Source organism: Aspergillus tubingensis, assembly GCF_013340325.1.
Source record: "Aspergillus tubingensis WU-2223L DNA, scaffold_7, whole genome shotgun sequence".
Lineage (NCBI taxonomy): Eukaryota > Fungi > Ascomycota > Eurotiomycetes > Eurotiales > Aspergillaceae > Aspergillus > Aspergillus tubingensis.
The window spans coordinates 193224-209981 of NW_023336281.1; the positions used below are offsets into that span (position 1 = coordinate 193224).

Genomic DNA, 16758 nt, shown 5'->3' on the forward strand with positions numbered 1-16758 from the left:
TACTACTCAGCTCGCCAGCCCTCGCCGATCCCCAAACCAAGATTAAGCGACAACCCACACCCAATGAATGCAGCAGATCGAAAGGGGTGACGATAGCGGGCGGGCCAAGCATTGAATTCGTCTTGCTGGTTGGCTGGTGGGGGGACGGGATGTCCGTCCCGTCGGCAGTAGTAAGCTAAGCTACTACTTAGTACTAGTATCCTGCACGTGGGGAAAGCCCGTCTCCCGCTTGGCTTATCGCTTGGATTTGGATGGTTGCGATCGGCAAGAGATAAGTTAGTAAAGTAGTTGGTTGATGTGTCGATTTTGTACTTGTCTTATCTATTGGTGGGTGTGTGTGAATTGTGGCTGGCGTGATGATGATGATGATGATGATGATGAATTAGGGTGGGGTGGTACATACCCTTAGGTACTAGGTAGTAGTATAAAGAGGGGTTATTGTGTTCCCTTTTCCTTCGCTGTAAACAGCAATTGAATCTCACTACATATACCAGAACATTCTCCAAAACAGAGTCTACGGAATTCCTAGTAAATTCTCATCAAAATGACCATCCCCCACTACGGCGTCTGGATCGCCCAACCAACACGCTACACCGCCCAAACCGAAGAAGAAGATCCCAAGTCGCCTCACATCTACCTCTACTTCAAAGACTCCTCTTCTTCCTCCTCTTCCTCAAGCAAAGACTACGAAGCCGCCATCAACGTCAAATCCACGGGCAAAGACTCCCGTCTCGTCTACTGGTTCAACCGGAATTTCACACACCCAATCACCGAACAGCTATCCACTCTCGACGAGGGCTTCCACCTCCTAAAATCCTATTCCCATCGCAGTCGTCGACACCAGGAATCTTCCTCCAAGCTGCGGGGTCTGGACTTCCTGCGCACAAAGGGTCTGGTGAATATCGAGGCGGGTGCTGTTTTGTCAGAGGCTGATACGGGACCGCATAATGCTGTGCTTGAGGCCTTGGAACCTATTTTGAATGATGCGATTGGGAAGAAGGCGACGGTGTATATCTTTGGGTCGTCGTATGGGTCCGGGATTCATGATGTGCATATGAATCAGGGGAGTGCGCCGTCGTATGAGAATGGGATTTATGAGGATGGGGCGCTGTTGTTTAGCTTTGAGGATGGGCATTGGGAGGCGGTGTTTTTGGCGTTTGCGTCGCAGGAGATTCCGACGGATGATAAGGGAGAGGCGGAGGAGGGGAGTAAGTCGTTGGCTAGTATTTTGGGGCAGTAGATGTGATGTTGATGTTGTTGTGTATGGGTTTTGAGGGTAGGACTATATGGCAGGATGGTAGTGTGGGTACTAGGCTCATGGTTTCAGATATGATAGTTATGAATACGTATTACTATGGTAGCATCTTGAAGTATCACGTATTGAAACGTTTCTAGGGTCTATGTACAACTATTTCTTCAAGTTAAGCCTTCTTCACCCACAACATCTGAGACTGGGTATAACTCTTCAGCCCCTCCAGACCCCATTCGCGACCGTTTCCACTCGCCTTCATACCACCAAATGGGATATTCGGAGCAACCTGGAAGTGGGAATTGATCCACACCGATCCAGACTCCAACTGGGTACCGATACGTTGCGCGCGATCCACATCCTTGCTCCATACCGAGGCACCCAGACCCGTTTCGGTGTCATTGGCGCGAGCAATAACCTCGTCTTCGTCGGACCATTTCATCAACGGAAGAATAGGACCGAAAGGCTCCTCTTGCACCACCCGGGAATTGTCGGGAGGGTTGTCGATAATCGTAGGGGTAACAAAGTAGCCTTCGGATTCAGTGATGGATCCACCAAGGGCTGGTTTAAGGTTCTCTGTTTGGATAGAAGAGAAGAGATCCTTGAGCTTCCCGTACTGCATTTCATTCTGCACAGGCCCGAAGAAAACGTCGGGCTCGGTGCCATTGCCGACTTTCAGGTTCTTAGTGAAGTTGACAAAGGCCTCAAGGAATTTGTCGTAGATCTTTTCATGGACGTAGAGACGCTTGATCATCATGCAGACCTGTGCCGAAACGAGGAAACTCAATGTAGCAATCTAACCCACTCGGTTAGCCTTCACTGGATTCTATCTGATAAGAAGATGAACATACCTGCGGTACGACCTGCTCAATGTCCACATCCTCACAAACAATAGCGGGGTCATTTCCTCCCAACTCCAAGGTAACGGATTTCAGGGTATCCGCACAATGGCGCATAATCCTCTTTCCAGTCTCCGTTGATCCCGTGAAGCTGATCTTGTTGATTCCCGGATGCGCCGTCATCAACGGCCCAATGTTCCCATCATCACTCAATACCTGTACCACACCGGGCGGGAAGATTTTCGCCGCCAATTCCCCAATCTTCAACGCGCAGTACGGTGTAAAAGGAGATGGTTTAATGATGATACAGTTGCCCGTATAAACGGCCGGGGCAATTTTCCCTACTGCTAGCAGCAGGGGAAAGTTCCACGGCACGATGCCTGCGACCACACCCATGGGTGTAAAGCGTTGGATAACACGCTGGTCATCAGTATCTTGGAGCACCTCATCGTTGAGTTCGAGTTGCGGAATTTGTTTGCACCATGTTCCGGACATGCTCACTTCGATGGCGGCTTGGCCGTGCGCCTTGCCCTGTTCTTGAACCAGGAGAGCCGTGAGCTCCTCAGCGTGTAGATCAATGGCTTCACCTAGGGCGACAACCTTGCTACGGCGCTCGGAGGGGCTCAATTTTGACCATGTTTTGAAAGCGTTTCGGGCGCTATCTACAGCACGGTTCAAGTCTGACGCAGTGGAGACGGGGACGGGTGGATTGGGCTTGCGCGTGGCCGGATTGGGGCTGTGGCGGGTTGCTGATGTGGTTGCGAGTTCATTGTTGATAGTGTTGTAGAAGGTCTGTAAAGAAATTAGTCATTCTGTGTCGAGGTATCATAGGGGCGATGAAAATGAATAGATACATACAGTGAAATCAATCTTATCCAAGGAACCCATTTTGATGTGTAAGGTCACGATATGACTTTAGGCAAAAGAAATTGACGTGCTATTTTCTTGAAGAGAAGAGATTTCTCTGTCTTATAAGTTCGAGATATGAGCTAGCTGAGCTAGCATTTGTAGCTTCGTATTTGTATCTTGGCTGGCTGGGTTACCCCTCAAGCAACTCCACCTTCAGCTCCCAGGTGGGGATAAAGTGGGAATTATGGGCCGCATGCCGTCCCGACGAATACGAGAGGCGTATGCCGCGTGACGACGCGTGACGGCTGGAGCACATCACGAAGTGATGCTAGCCCGGGTATCCGTAGTGTAGACTGAATTATGGGCACTTTCTGATCGTCGGGATCAATGGCGTCTCGGGAACGACCCGAAAATAGGGAATACGGGTTTCGCGGGGCCCCGCGCCTCACCAGATCACTAAGCTTCCTTCCAACATAAGTATCCGGATCGAGATTCGGCTTAATAGGTAGTGGTCGGCAGATCGAAGCGGGAGTTGTAATGCCTTACGCCCGAAAGCTAGATGAGAATCGTAAACCCCGCAGGATGGAGATCTGCGAACGGATCAGCATCTGAAGGCTTGGCTGCCTACAGATCCACGCCGCTCATATCAAGCCCGCCAATGAGAGTGTAATGTTTGAGCAAAGATGTGAGGAGTCACATCGGGTTGTGCTGAGAACGGCCCGTTGAATCGGTAGGACGACAAGAAGCATAGGTATACCAGCCCGTTGTACGGAGTATGAACACTCCACAAAAGATGTTCGCTTAGTTGTGAGGCTGGCATACTACTTGGCGGCCCATCAATAGCTTGTAATGAAGAGAGTACACACTTGGTCGCTAGTGGCGTGCTTAGTAAACCTTAATAAACTCTCCCCGCAGTTCAGAATCCGGGGCCTGCTGCCTATCCTTGGTTTTCGGATATAACCAAGGGCCGGATTGAGAACACGGCAGATCCAGGAGAGCTTATTGTACCTCTCAGTCGTCATCGGACTCAGTTTTGGGGTATGTAAAAAGATATGAAGCAGGAATGACACTTAAATAGAAAGAATGTCCCTGTTCTTTGGCCGAACATGGGCGAAGACACCTTTCGCATTGAGAAACCTCTTTCCCTTAGCTCTTACCTAAGCGACCGAAATCATGGCTGCGACCGCCACAGCACTGGTGATGAGAGAGGTAAATAGTCCTCTCAGCTTAGAGGACATACACCTGAATGACCTGAGATCCGACGAAGTGCTTGTCGAGATACATGCGACAGGCATCTGCCATACCGATCTCTCTTGTATGAACGGAAATCTACCTGCATCTGCTCCATGTGTATTTGGACATGAAGGTACGAAGTTCCCGTTTAAATGCCCGTAACCCGCTAAGAGTCACCTAGGGGCTGGTGTTGTCGTGAAAACCGGCAGCAGCATCACACATCTCCATGCTGATGACAAGGTGTTATTGAGCTATGCTTTCTGCGGAGATTGTGAGCAATGCACCAGCGAACATCCAGCATATTGCAAACAATGGGTACCGAGCAATTTCGGTCAACAAAGGTCAGACGGGAGCTTTACCCTATCTTTCCCGAACGGAGACCCCTTGCGTGGGAATTTCTTCGGTCAGAGTTCCTTTGCCAGTTTGGCTATTGTGCATGCATCATGTGTTGTGAAAGTGGATCCCGAGTGTCCACTGGATAGGTTCGCGCCGCTAGGCTGTGGCTTCCAGACTGGGGCAGGTGCAGTTATGAACACACTTGATGTGCAACCCGGAACCAGTTTAGCGGTCTTCGGTGCTGGTTCCGTAGGTATGAGTGCTATCATGGCGGGGAAGATACGTGGTGCAAGGACTATCATCGCCGTGGATTTAAATCAGGATCGACTGAACCTAGCGAAAAAGCTTGGGGCAACACATACAATCAGCGGAACTGATGAGGACATTGTCAAGCAAATCCAGGCGATCTGTCCACCGCTTGGAGTGCATTATGCCGTTGACTGTACCGGTGTTCCGGCAGTTGTTGAGAATGCTATCCAGGCGCTCGGAACTCGGGGGAAATTGGCGACTGTCGGTGCTTCAACACCCGGGAAAACAGTCAAGGTCGATCTCTTCTCACAACTGGTTTTCGGTCGCCAGTACGTAGGATGCTGTGAGGGAGACGGACAGCCTGAGAAGGTAAAATGCCCCTGCGCGATAAGAAACATCAGCATTGCTAATAAACCCCTAGTTCCTGCCATACCTCATTGAGCAAAACACAAACGGAAATTATCCCATCGAAGAACTAATCAAGTACTACCCGGTTGAGAAATACGATGAAGCAATCAGCGACATGACGACTGGGAAGACCTTGAAGGCAGTGCTACTGTGGAAGTAGAATTTTAGCCTCAGAGAAGTTCCATAGCTGCCAGAAACCCAATGAATTAAGGTACTGGATGATCTTAATGATAGAGTTGATGAATTTGGTGGTTTTCTTGCAATGCGGAGTAAAGAAGCGATGACTGGAACCGTCGAAGAGATCATGGAGCCTGATCATGTGATTACACATCTACATAGATAAGACAATTGATGATCATACGACCAGTCAGTTTGTGAAAACTTCATAAAACGAAATACTTTGTAATCTCATTCTGGTTCCGCATCGCAAAAAACTAGATCGCAAGATTCTCTCAAAATAAAAAATCAACCAAAGAAAGCCTATATCCGCTGCAGATACTTGACTATCTCCAAACGATCCTCCTTCTTCGCCAAATCCAGAGGTGTATGTCCATCCGCGTCAATGCTGTCGGGATCGGCCTTGCTCTGTACCAGAAGCTCGACACACGCAAAGTGCCCTTTCTCGGCAGCTGCATGCAATGCAGTCTTACCCCGCTGACAATGGACCGTGAAGTCAGCTCCGTGGAGTAACAAGTATTGCACGACCTTTATATGACCGCTGGCAGCCGCTTCAAATAAAGGGGTGTCGTTTCTGAATCTAGCTTTGGCATTGGGATTGGCCCCTGCTTTGAGAAGCAGTCGCGTTAACCCGTTGTGACCCATCCTGGCAGCGTAATGCAGCGCGGTCAGTTCCCAATCATCGGTTGTGGTGTTTGGATCACCTCCTCTTTCAATGAATCTCTTCACCGAGGGCATATTGCCAGCTTTAGCTGCTTCCACCAGTCTTCTTCCGTAGTCTTTCCGGAGGCGAGGGTCAATTGGCTGCTGGGGTGGTCGTGAAACAGGCGGTTTTGGAGAACTGTTTCGATCTGCTCGTTTCTTTTCAATGTCAACCTTCTTTGGTTGTTGACAAGGCAGCTCAACCGATGCAGGTGCAGGTTGAAAGGAACGTGCTGCCTGTGTATAACTTGGCGGAGGTTCGCAAGTTATTGGTGGTTGTTGTTGTTGGTGAAACTGCGATTTATGGACGGAAACGTTCTGGGGATAATTTCTGACCCCCGGGTTGCCCCCATGTGCTGGAACACCCAGACTAATATTCTCCGGAACATCAACCTCAGGAGGGCTGGGTGAAGCCATAGCTATGTGATCGTTGTTAGGACATTCCACAAAGGAAGAGACAAACATAAGTGTAGATGGGGTACTCACCATCTGGGGTGACCGAGCCCTCAATTAGAAGCAATAGGTCCTTTGTGTATGCAGCTGCTGTAAGCGCTGCATATCCCTGCCACAGATCATTCTTATGGGAGTCTGAGTAGTCGCAAATGCCTCGAATGACAAGACACTCGAATGCTTCCTGATTCAAAATTAGAAACAAACATCGTGACACTAACCGTGGTACCTCCATCACTTACCAATGCACCCGCTGCTTCCATCTCAAAGCACAGAATGTTATGCTTTTCTCTCAGCCGCTCCCTAAACTTCCCGTTCTTGATGACCTGGTTTCCCGATCCGATAAGCCCGTAGTGAATGCGTGGTTCGTTCGTTTTCCGTGCCCTTCGGCTCATCACCATGCCGTTACTGCAACTGGAGCAATCATCTCCAGACACATGGTCGTAATCCGCACGGTACAGGACATCATTCACCATACCAGGGTGGGAAAAATCATCACACATTCTGGGATATTTCTCCAGTGCTTCGTTGATGGCACCTGACAAATCGTTATCGATCATCATATACCTTGCCCTCATGACGTTAATGGCTGCCAATGCTTTTCGTGCTGGTTTTCGAAGAACTCCGGTCGTAGTAATATCTTCGTCCAGTCCTCGCTTGCCGAGATCGTACTGCAACACGCCAGGATACCCGGCAACTGGAGTGCTGACCACGACATCTCCTAAGCGAATATCATTGGTTCTGCTTGGCACACCACCTCCGATACCCACCAGCAAAGCGAACTGTATGGCGGGAAAGGCACGTTTCATCATGTTTGCGGCAAGGGCTGCCTGAGCGACCCCATAGCCACCGGAGGGCAAGACGGCCAACACAACGTTATGACCACCGATCTGGCCAAACTCATATTGGTTATCGTCGAACCCTGACAGGATTTCAAGGTCAGATGGTCTGCCATGTGTCGTGTCTAACATGGCTTTTGCTGCCGTGAGCTCGAGCGCTAAGGCGCAGACCCAGCCCACTCGATAGTCGGCGCACCGTAGTGACTGTTGAGGGCCGTATGCACGCATAGCCCTTTCATGAGGAATTCAAACGAGACAGAAAGAATATAAGAAGCAACTTGTATGAAATGAAATTGAGAGTTTGTCTCTTGCTTGCGAGGGGAATTGCAGACTTTTGTAGTATGTTCCATAGTCTGCTCAGTGTTGGGCCGCGAAGCAATGCCATCCCCTTATCAGCAGTCCTTGCCAGCTGGTTGTGAGTATAGCTCAGCTTTACAAGTGTTCGGGCAGCTATACGTTCACAGATATGTGTTCAAGGCTGCTTTTAGCTCTCGGAATCTCGCGGAAAAAAATCTATGGCTTCTCTGGCGTTCAGAATGTATACATGAAACAGTTGAGCAATGGCGCCTGAAGCAACGGGGTTGAAATCTTCTTGAAGGCTTTGTTGGCGGTCTTGAAGCTATCCCAGGAGCTTGAGCATGCACTCTAGTGACTTCAGGAATGCCGTTGTTTTTTTCTTCTTTCACTTATTATTATGCATTCATATATGTGGAATCATTATTATGATTTATTTTGGGTTCCCCGCTTCCTATTGAGTAGACTTGAACGAGTACAATACTACATTGCTGATCTACAGGCCTTCTACGTATCTTGATGAGCCAAATCATAACTGCATTGGATCTCTATGAGCGAAAACGAATCGAAAACAGAAGGTTTGTCACAAAAACCGTTGCGAAGCATGTATAAAGCGAGTATATCTGAAAAAAAACCACCAACTTAACCACTTCAATCACTTGACCACATTTCCGAGGAACCATGTATGTGTTGGGACTGTCTAGTTAAGCCCGCGTCGTTAGATTAAAGAAAGACGCCTCAAGAAAATATTGCCAAAACTGTGAAAAGCTTACCCGGGACCCCCAGGGACTAACACAAGTCCGAAAAATGTCTAGGTTGATTTCTTCAACTCTGCGGCCAATTCCGGGCCGAGATTGTCAAACATTTGTATCGTCATACGCAGGGCCACATGTGACACCAGAAGCTTTCTGTGCTTTTCGTTCAACTTGTTGAAAGCTTGTAACTTGTCGGGAGTACAGTGCTGGAGTAGATGACTTTTCAAAAGACTGCGGAGAGGGACATTACTGGTTGCGGATTGAAGCTCTTCGAGGGTACTGTTGATGACTTCATCCATGGTGTCTGTAGTAAAAGTAGGGAAGTGGTAATTGAAAGATGCTCTTTGGAATGGTTTCTGAGTGATTATTAACGTGTAAGTGCTGGACCTAGACTTCAGTCGAGTTGAACTTGATCAGAACTATATAGCATCCGACAACATATATGAAAACCTGGGATCAAGGATTTTCGAGAAGCAGATACTTTTGGAATGCCGTCTCCGTTGAACGATGTAGCCCAGAGAAGCAAGAGCGCCTAAAACAGAGACAGCGTGTACGGGTACATTGCGGTCGTTGTCCGTACAACTATCAGATCAATGCCAGAGATCTTCAGCCTCGAGGGCTGAAGAAATTTTTGCTTGCTTTGGTCGGGAATTGGGAGGTGGTTTAGGGCACGAAGTACATAGTAATCCCCTAGGTAGTCAGCAGTTCATTGTCTGATTAGGGTATTTGGGCGTGATTGCATTGGCATGGAGAAGACATGAAACAAACAAAAACTGGCAGGGAGTTCGCACAGGCAGCTGATCAGAAGCGGTGTGGATTGGTGTGCCTCATACAGATGCATCTCGTAGGAAGGCCCCTTACTGGACATCAGCCGGAACATTTGCAGGCAATAATATGCACATTTGCGGACACACTGCATATCAACTGGGGGTATGCCAGCAGAATGGCCGACGTGTCTCCACGCTATCGGCCCACGGAGAGCTTGCCCTTTATCTTCTTTATGTAGCGCAAGGCTGAGCGTTGTGTCTGAGTGCGTTGATTGGCCACTAGTCCAGCACTGCATTTTGCTTGCATGTAATGTTTCGGGCAGACGATAAGTAGTGATGTCATCGAGTTTCATCAAATTTCCAGATGTCTTCTTCACATTAGCAGATATTGAGTCAGGCGCATATCGACAGTAACAGGGGGTGAGCACATCTGGCGAACTCAACCTTCGAATCGGCCACATAAAGCCGGACATGGAGGTAGATTTGAAGAGCAGCGACCGAAACTCCCGACATCAGGCATCAAGACAGCCTGTTAGGCTGTCCCAGAATATGTTGTCAGGAATAACTGTACTCATTAGTAGGCCATATATCGCCATACATTGGGAATGGAAGGTTGCTTCTCCGCGGTTGCCGCGCAACGTCGGGGGGAGAATGTTATACATGCGTGATATCATAGGTGCCCCGCCGCGTGCCCCGCCCTGACCCCACCTGTCAGTTGTCGTTTGCTTCGACACTTTGTTCCATATTCATTCTTCGGCACCCAAAATCTCCTCAGCCGCTTCTTGAGGAACGCCCTACAACCTCCATCTTAGCATGAAAGCTGGCTACACGATATTTGGGCTCCCCGAAACTCAGTCACGCGCACACGATATATGGCTACCTTATCGGGGTATTGTGTGCTGGCAACCTTGCGGCGATGACATTAAAAATGTCGGGCCGAAGGCAGAAAAGATGGTCGAATACATGGAGTCCACAACTATAACCAACACTCAAGAGACCAGTAACAATCACTTCGATTGTCAGGCCGTCAGTCATGGGTTCGGAGTACAGCGATGAGTTTGATGGGTACGAATCCTCAAGTGTTGGCGACGAGCACGAAGATACTATCAATGAGATTGTTGCCGAGGTTGTCGACCAATTTCTCACCGAATTCAGTAGACATCTCGGAATCCAACAGCCCGAAAACTCACCACTATCGCGCATGTTGGCGCCCAAGATACCCGAGACTGAGGAGGAGTATCGAGAGTATGTCTGGGGTTACATCGAGCATTATCTCCAGTCGTATTACCAACCTGGGGATCCATACGTGGAGGAACTAGTAAAGAGTGCGGCTGTTCGCGCCAAGGATCTCACACAAAAATACGACTTGGAACCCGGGACAACGCCGAAGTTGGCCGTTATGGCCTTATACGACTTCGTGATCCTCTGCGGTACGCTTTCTACCCCTTAACAGATCCCTTGTTCCCACGCTAAGCTTTTGAGTTAGATGACAGCAGTTCAATGAAAAGCAAAAAGGGTGCTCGTATACGGGCTCTCGAAGATACTTGTCAACGTGTTGCCGAAATTGCCAGCGCGATACAAGACCAGGACGTGTATCTTCGGTTTCTGAACAGCACAGAAGATCGGCAGCTGAATAAGCTGTCACCAACTGAGATCAGAAACCACATGAAGAAGGTCAAATATTATGGGTGGACCAGACTGGGAAACGCGCTCAGAACCAAGATTGTCCAGCCTCTTATCTTCGACCCATTGGAGAATGGCCTTTCTGCGAAGCCGGTCATTACTATCGTCGTAACAGATGGACACGTAAGTGGTGCAAAGTTCCTGCAAGGTTGTCATCGGGCTAACCAATATGTGATTTACGTTAGCCAGATGGTGAGGATGAGAATTGCTTTGGTGAGACCATCTTGGAGTGCAAGAAGAAATTGACCCGGCTTTCCAAGCAGCCAGCGGGTGCAATATTTCTCATCTCACGGGTTGGAAATGACGCAAATGCAGAGAACTTTCTAAGTAACCTCAGGATGAACAAGGAATTACAAGAGGTGCTCTATTGTTGTCAAGACCAGCTGGATGAGCGGCGGGAGGTGTTCCGCAGAGCTGGCGGAGATAATCAATATTCTTCGTATGTAAGTATACTCTATCTTGCTTCTGCTGAATATAAAAATGTCACGATTTCTAACATCTTGGTACAGCTGATTAACTTATTCGCCGCTGCACTGGATAGCCAGACTAAGTGAAGTAGGTCATGGTGACCTCTACCTGTTCGCATGAGAGTACATTCTTTGTAAATAATTCAAATTCAGACTGCCTTTTCGTATATTACCGTATTTTCATTGTAATGTATATTTAGAGGAACAGTCAAGTCACTACTAATCACCTGACGATGTATGGAAACCACGTCGGCTTCTTCTGCAGCATATGTGGAAGCATGAACAGCGATTCTGCAGATGCAATGCAGCCGTAACTATGTCGCGAGGCCTGTGCTGCAGGAAGCTATCGCGCGAAACCACCCAATACTAACGTAAATGTGATGAGTCCTCTTTTAGTGTGTATGCTTAGCTGAAGGAGTAATCAGTCCAAACGGATAATAGAAACTACTTTAGATCTATCTATCTATCTACATCCACACTCTAGACATCAAACTATGTGTATGATGCCAGGACTTACGTCCTGAAATATTCTTCTCTGATTACATCATAGTTTCCTATATGTATTTTTAGTCTTTCCCCTACAAATTCACAGAAGCGCTCTCCGTGTACCATTCGTCACTTTCATCCCCTTTGCGATGAAACTCCATATTAAAGGTAATTTCTCACTAATTTCTATATATTTATGGAATAGAGTTTTCAAGTTCTCATATTTACAACACCATTTAGGCTGAAAGACGAAATTATTACAACTATGTTATAAACTACACGAAAATTCATAACAAACACATAGTGAACAATCATCGTTAAGGCTGTCATTATGCACTTCACTCTGACACTGCTGCTTCGGATTTCAAATAGTCAGATAGAATATGTTTAGCTTGCTGGGCGCTGGCACTTCTGACATCTAGCAAAAATCGTGTCGAGTCAACATGCGATAATACAGTCTAATGAATTACAATGACATAACGGACCATTCCGAACCTTCACCTTAGCACGATAAGCAGATATCATAATTATTTCAGTGAATTATATAATACAAACACCCCAGTCTAAAAGAATTAGTGGTCTGTACGACCGGGAAATACCGCGACCTAGAAACAGAGCTTGTCTCACCTGCGATTTCTCTCAAGGCCGGCTCAGTAGGTGCCATCGCACGCCTCTTATCTCGCTGCAAACCCACACAAAAGTCATCAACATACTGACTGACAACTTACTGATCTGCTTCCTACACCTTTAAAGATGCCGATAACTATCCACTCAAAAGTGGTCGAGCTTGACTGCTTAATACCTAGAGTCATTGACCGCGAACGCGAAGGTATCTACTGCAGACCTTTTCCTTCAAATCCAACTACGCTCTGCTAACGTATGATATCAGATGAAGATGTCCGAAATTTCATCCCCTGTGTCTTCCAACAATCAAACCTCATGGACTGGGACTGCACACTGAACTGGCCGGAAGAAGAGCATCTCTTCCAAGATTTGTTTTTTCATCTCGTCGACTACATAAGAGATCAAGGACGTGGGAATACGATTTCAGAGATCCTGTGCAAGGAAGCCAGGATATCTAGTATTTTGAAGCCTAGCGAGACCATCACGTTACCTAAGAAAAGCTGGAGGGTTGGTGACAGGTCGATGCATGGGTTTTCTATGCATATACAGAGCCATATTATTGCCGAGTTGATGCGAAACATCTATTGTAGACTTGAGGGTTTGGATGATGAAGCGCCGAGGCTTCGGTAAGTGATATGTCATACATTTTATGTTGGATGATGGGTGTGGTTAGCATGATGGTAACATATCTCTAGTGCCTTGCCATTCCAGCGTGACGTGAAATATGTCGTGGGAAGGATGCAATATGCTGCTCGACTAGAGGGTAATATTCATGTTGGGACGCAAGCTGAATTTATACCGGTAGTCTCTTTTACTGGGGTAAGTTTTATCGATTACTTCTTGGGGCAAAAGGTGGTTGTTCTAATGGAATATAGTGGTACAAGGGACAAATTTGGAATGAACTTTTGACAGATACAATTTGCACCATGCTGGGACATCTGACTATGAATCTAACACATGGTTCACATGGCGGAGTTCAGACCCAGGAAGTCTTTGTTGTTGGTCTCCATGGGCCATATCTTCATATATGCCGTGGATTCTTTCCGCAAGATCGGATTACTAGGGTATATCAACATGGATACTCGGATGCGGAGGAGTTTGATTTGGAATTTACGCGGGTGTATAACCTATATCTGAAAGAAGATTGGCTTGAAGCTACACGTGCATTGAGTAGATTGCTTCGATATCTTCTTAGTGGAAAGGCAATGGTTGCGGCTGTGCACAGAGAGGAGTAGGATGGATGGGGGTGATGTTTGTCTTCATTAGATAGATTGGCCGTTTGAATAGAATCAAGCTGCAACTAGTTGAGCTAAGTCTGCGATAGATAACGTTCCACGTCAGTGACTTGCATTGCCTTGCAGGTTCTCTAGCATCATTTTAAATGCTATCAGGGGCTACTCTAGAAAACGGATGTATTTATCAATATTTGACTCTCTCGTGCATTTTCCAGTTGGTTAGTTTCGCGAAATAGTAGCAGAGACATGGCTAACTGCCATATCGACCCGAATAGCTCGACTAGTCAAGGACAATGGAGAGCATGGCGCGAAGTCATTTACTTTAGATGTGTTGTCACCAGATGGTTGCCAGTCAACAACTCCTCATACTTTGGTGCAGCTCTTTATTCCCGTATTTGACATCATGCATTTTCTGACCAAGTCTCTTCGTTCTTCGTGGCGATGCGATGTCGGATGTCAAGTGCGGGGAGGAACAATCACACTTGTTACAGCACATGCCGCCGACCGGAAGCACTCAAAGCTAGCAGCAACGCAATGATGGTGTGATGATAGCGAAACTTTTTGCGCAAACGACATGACTACTCAGTTTTGTCTTCAATCCGCCTCTACTTGCTTATGGACTAGTAAGTGATCAAAGTCTGGGGCGAAGCGAGCACGCCTGTGAGATCTCATAATGCTTGTGGGACTGCTGGCCCGCTCAGGCGTGAGATGTGACATGCGGACCACCAAGACGTAAGCATAAGCACTAGTAAGCCAGTCCTCTCGGCACCCAATCAGTGACCACATATCTGAAATGCCAAAGTCAACTAGTCCTACATCAGTATTCGAGGTGCAGGTGATGCCTCTCACTGCACCAGGCTGTTCATGCATGCTGGAACACACCGCCCAGTCGCATTGCCTTGTCTCCCCCATTCTTGACAATTAAAAAGGGCCCCCAATCTGCCCCCCGCCAACAGAGGGGACGCTGGCAGATGGTTAGCAGCAATCAGCCGCATTTAAATGATCCCACCCACCCATCAATCATGATTCATCCAGCTCTGCATCCGTCGCAATGGCGCTCAACGTCTCGGTCTACGCGACCGTCGTAACGGTCCTGCTGGTACAATATTCTCTCGGCCTTTAACTACCTATTAGTGGCTATGGACTAATCCGTTCCAGCTGCCCGTTCTCCTAGCAATAAAACGGCTCTACTTCCATCCTCTCTCCCGCTACAATGGCCCACGGCTCTGGGCGCTGACGCGACTCCCTTATATGCTCGCCTTTCGGTCGGGTCGGCTGGCTCACGACATCAAAAGGTTCCACAATATATATGGCGATACTGTCCGCGTGGCTCCAGATGAGGTGTCATTCTTGGATCCCGATTGCATCAAAGACATCTACAGCCGTCGTCCCACCAACCCCAATTACAAGGCGCTACCCAAGGATCCGATCCGCCAGAAGCCTCCACAGCCTGGGCAGCCCGGCGACATTCTAGACGTGGAAGATGAAGACCACTCGCGTATTCGGAAAGCATATGCTCCCGCATTTAGTACACAGGCCTTGAACGCCCAAAAGCCACTGGTAACTTCATACGTCTCGAAAATGATCGCTCAATTAAAGTCGCGGGCAAATAGCTCCGACCCATCGAGGAGAATAGTTGACCTTCAGCGATGGATCACTTACTGCACATTCGACATCATCTGCTCACTGAGCTTCGGGGAGGATTTTGGCTGCCTTGATAATGATAGTTACCACGAATGGGTCGGGATGGTGGTTAATTCCGTGAAAGGCAAAGTGCAAATTGCGGCTTTTCGCTTCTATCCATGGCTCTTTAACTACCTAGTCAAGAGCTTACCAAAATCTGCCCAATTGATGGTGGAACGGCATCAGGCCATGACCAACGAGAAGGTCCAAAAGCGCTTACATACAGCAGTAGACCGACCGGATTTCTTCTCATACCTTCTCAAGTCGAAGAACGAGCTTACAGAACCCGAGATGGAAATTAACGCGGGCACCTTTATCTTCGCAGGAAGCCATACCCTCCAGTCCTCACTCACGGGGATCCTGTTCCATTTACTGAAGAACCCCGAAGCCCTGGCCCGAGTGACAGAAGAGGTTCGAAGTAGTTTCCCCGACGAGAGAGATTTGGACGCGAACAAGCTATCGAAACTACCAATCTTGGATGCAGCCATCAAGGAGGGTATCCGACTAACCGCCCCTGTGCCACTGGGAATTACAAGACTTATTCCCAGTGGGGGACATACCGTGTGTGGAGAATTCTTCCCGGGGGGTGTAAGTGTCCATGACGCTTCTGAGAACCCCTCAAACACAAGGCTAATGCATCAACCATACAGACCAAAGTATCATACAACTCATGGGCTGCAGGCCTATCCCCCCGAAACTTTTCCGATCCCACCAATTTCCATTTGGAACGGTGGTTGAACCCCGACGAGGGTCGCTTCGCTAACGATCGGCGCTCCGCGATACAACCTTTCTTGCAGGGTCCGCGGGACTGTATTGGACAGAATCTGGCACGGTTGGAGATGTCGCTTGTGATTGGATATCTGATTTATCACTTCGATTTCGTATTGCCGAATGGACGAGAGGCTTTGGGTGAGTGGGAGGATCAGGAGACTTATGCTGTTTGGATGAAGTCGCCTCTTATGGTGGAGTTGGTTGCGCGTTGATTTATCTCAAGACAAGGTGCTAGCAAGAGCGGATTTGAACATACAGAGGTGCTCGGTTCGCAAAGCAAAGGATGGGCTTGACTTGGTTGTGCAACATGATCATGCGAAGAGTATGTAGATCTGTTTGCAGCTCATCGTGGTCTGAAAAAAGGTGAGCGTGGTCTTAAAGGTTCACAGCTCATCGTGGTCTAAGGACCCATAATATTATTTTAGTTTCAGGATGATTCTTGACCACGATGAGCTCAAAACATACAAATTCGATGAAGATTCCCTAATAAAAAAAAGTTTAATTGGATATTTGATCGCTATGATGTCTTGCAAGTACACTCTGAAAAATTTTCATTAAACCGAAAACAGTGGAAAGGTAGAGTGTAGTATTTAGTGATTTAGTTGAGTTTTGACCAAGTATTTTAGAAAAAGGTGAGCGTGGTCTAGGGGGTTCAAAGCTCG

At 47.8% G+C, this 16758-nt stretch overlaps 8 protein-coding genes across 8 annotated transcripts; 5 read left to right on the top strand and 3 right to left on the bottom strand.

Annotated features, from left to right (window-relative positions):
* Positions 1-544: 544 nt before the first annotated feature.
* AtWU_05027 (YukJ family protein) lies at positions 545-1240 on the top strand (the record flags this gene model as incomplete). The annotated part of the gene is made up of 1 exon (XM_035500137.1): positions 545-1240. One exon carries the CDS (start codon positions 545-547, stop codon positions 1238-1240), a length of 696 nt encoding a protein of 231 aa, XP_035356030.1.
* A 181-nt stretch (positions 1241-1421) lies between these two features.
* On the bottom strand, positions 1422-2976 carry AtWU_05028 (aldehyde dehydrogenase family protein; the record flags this gene model as incomplete). Its single annotated transcript, XM_035500138.1, has 3 exons — positions 1422-2045; positions 2101-2880; positions 2947-2976. The coding sequence occupies 3 exons, from the start codon at positions 2974-2976 to the stop codon at positions 1422-1424; spliced, it is 1434 nt and encodes a 477-aa protein (XP_035356031.1).
* Positions 2977-4110: 1134 nt separating this feature from the next.
* Positions 4111-5323, top strand: AtWU_05029 (NAD(P)-dependent alcohol dehydrogenase; the record flags this gene model as incomplete). The annotated part of the gene is made up of 3 exons (XM_035500139.1): positions 4111-4303; positions 4352-5124; positions 5177-5323. The coding sequence occupies 3 exons, from the start codon at positions 4111-4113 to the stop codon at positions 5321-5323; spliced, it is 1113 nt and encodes a 370-aa protein (XP_035356032.1).
* Positions 5324-5643: 320 nt separating this feature from the next.
* On the bottom strand, positions 5644-7559 carry AtWU_05030 (ankyrin repeat-containing protein; the record flags this gene model as incomplete). Its single annotated transcript, XM_035500140.1, has 3 exons — positions 5644-6461; positions 6529-6676; positions 6735-7559. 3 exons carry the CDS (start codon positions 7557-7559, stop codon positions 5644-5646), a joined length of 1791 nt encoding a protein of 596 aa, XP_035356033.1.
* Positions 7560-8280: 721 nt separating this feature from the next.
* AtWU_05031 (ankyrin repeat-containing protein) lies at positions 8281-8679 on the bottom strand (the record flags this gene model as incomplete). The annotated part of the gene is made up of 3 exons (XM_035500141.1): positions 8281-8325; positions 8399-8414; positions 8489-8679. 3 exons carry the CDS (start codon positions 8677-8679, stop codon positions 8281-8283), a joined length of 252 nt encoding a protein of 83 aa, XP_035356034.1.
* Positions 8680-10180: 1501 nt separating this feature from the next.
* Positions 10181-11384, top strand: AtWU_05032 (vWA domain-containing protein; the record flags this gene model as incomplete). Its single annotated transcript, XM_035500142.1, has 4 exons — positions 10181-10577; positions 10634-10953; positions 11016-11273; positions 11340-11384. 4 exons carry the CDS (start codon positions 10181-10183, stop codon positions 11382-11384), a joined length of 1020 nt encoding a protein of 339 aa, XP_035356035.1.
* Positions 11385-12536: 1152 nt separating this feature from the next.
* On the top strand, positions 12537-13642 carry AtWU_05033 (uncharacterized protein; the record flags this gene model as incomplete). Its single annotated transcript, XM_035500143.1, has 4 exons — positions 12537-12612; positions 12673-13033; positions 13103-13226; positions 13283-13642. The coding sequence occupies 4 exons, from the start codon at positions 12537-12539 to the stop codon at positions 13640-13642; spliced, it is 921 nt and encodes a 306-aa protein (XP_035356036.1).
* Positions 13643-14693: 1051 nt separating this feature from the next.
* On the top strand, positions 14694-16308 carry AtWU_05034 (cytochrome P450; the record flags this gene model as incomplete). Its single annotated transcript, XM_035500144.1, has 3 exons — positions 14694-14741; positions 14801-15913; positions 15976-16308. 3 exons carry the CDS (start codon positions 14694-14696, stop codon positions 16306-16308), a joined length of 1494 nt encoding a protein of 497 aa, XP_035356037.1.
* Between the last annotated feature and the right edge of the window lie 450 nt (positions 16309-16758).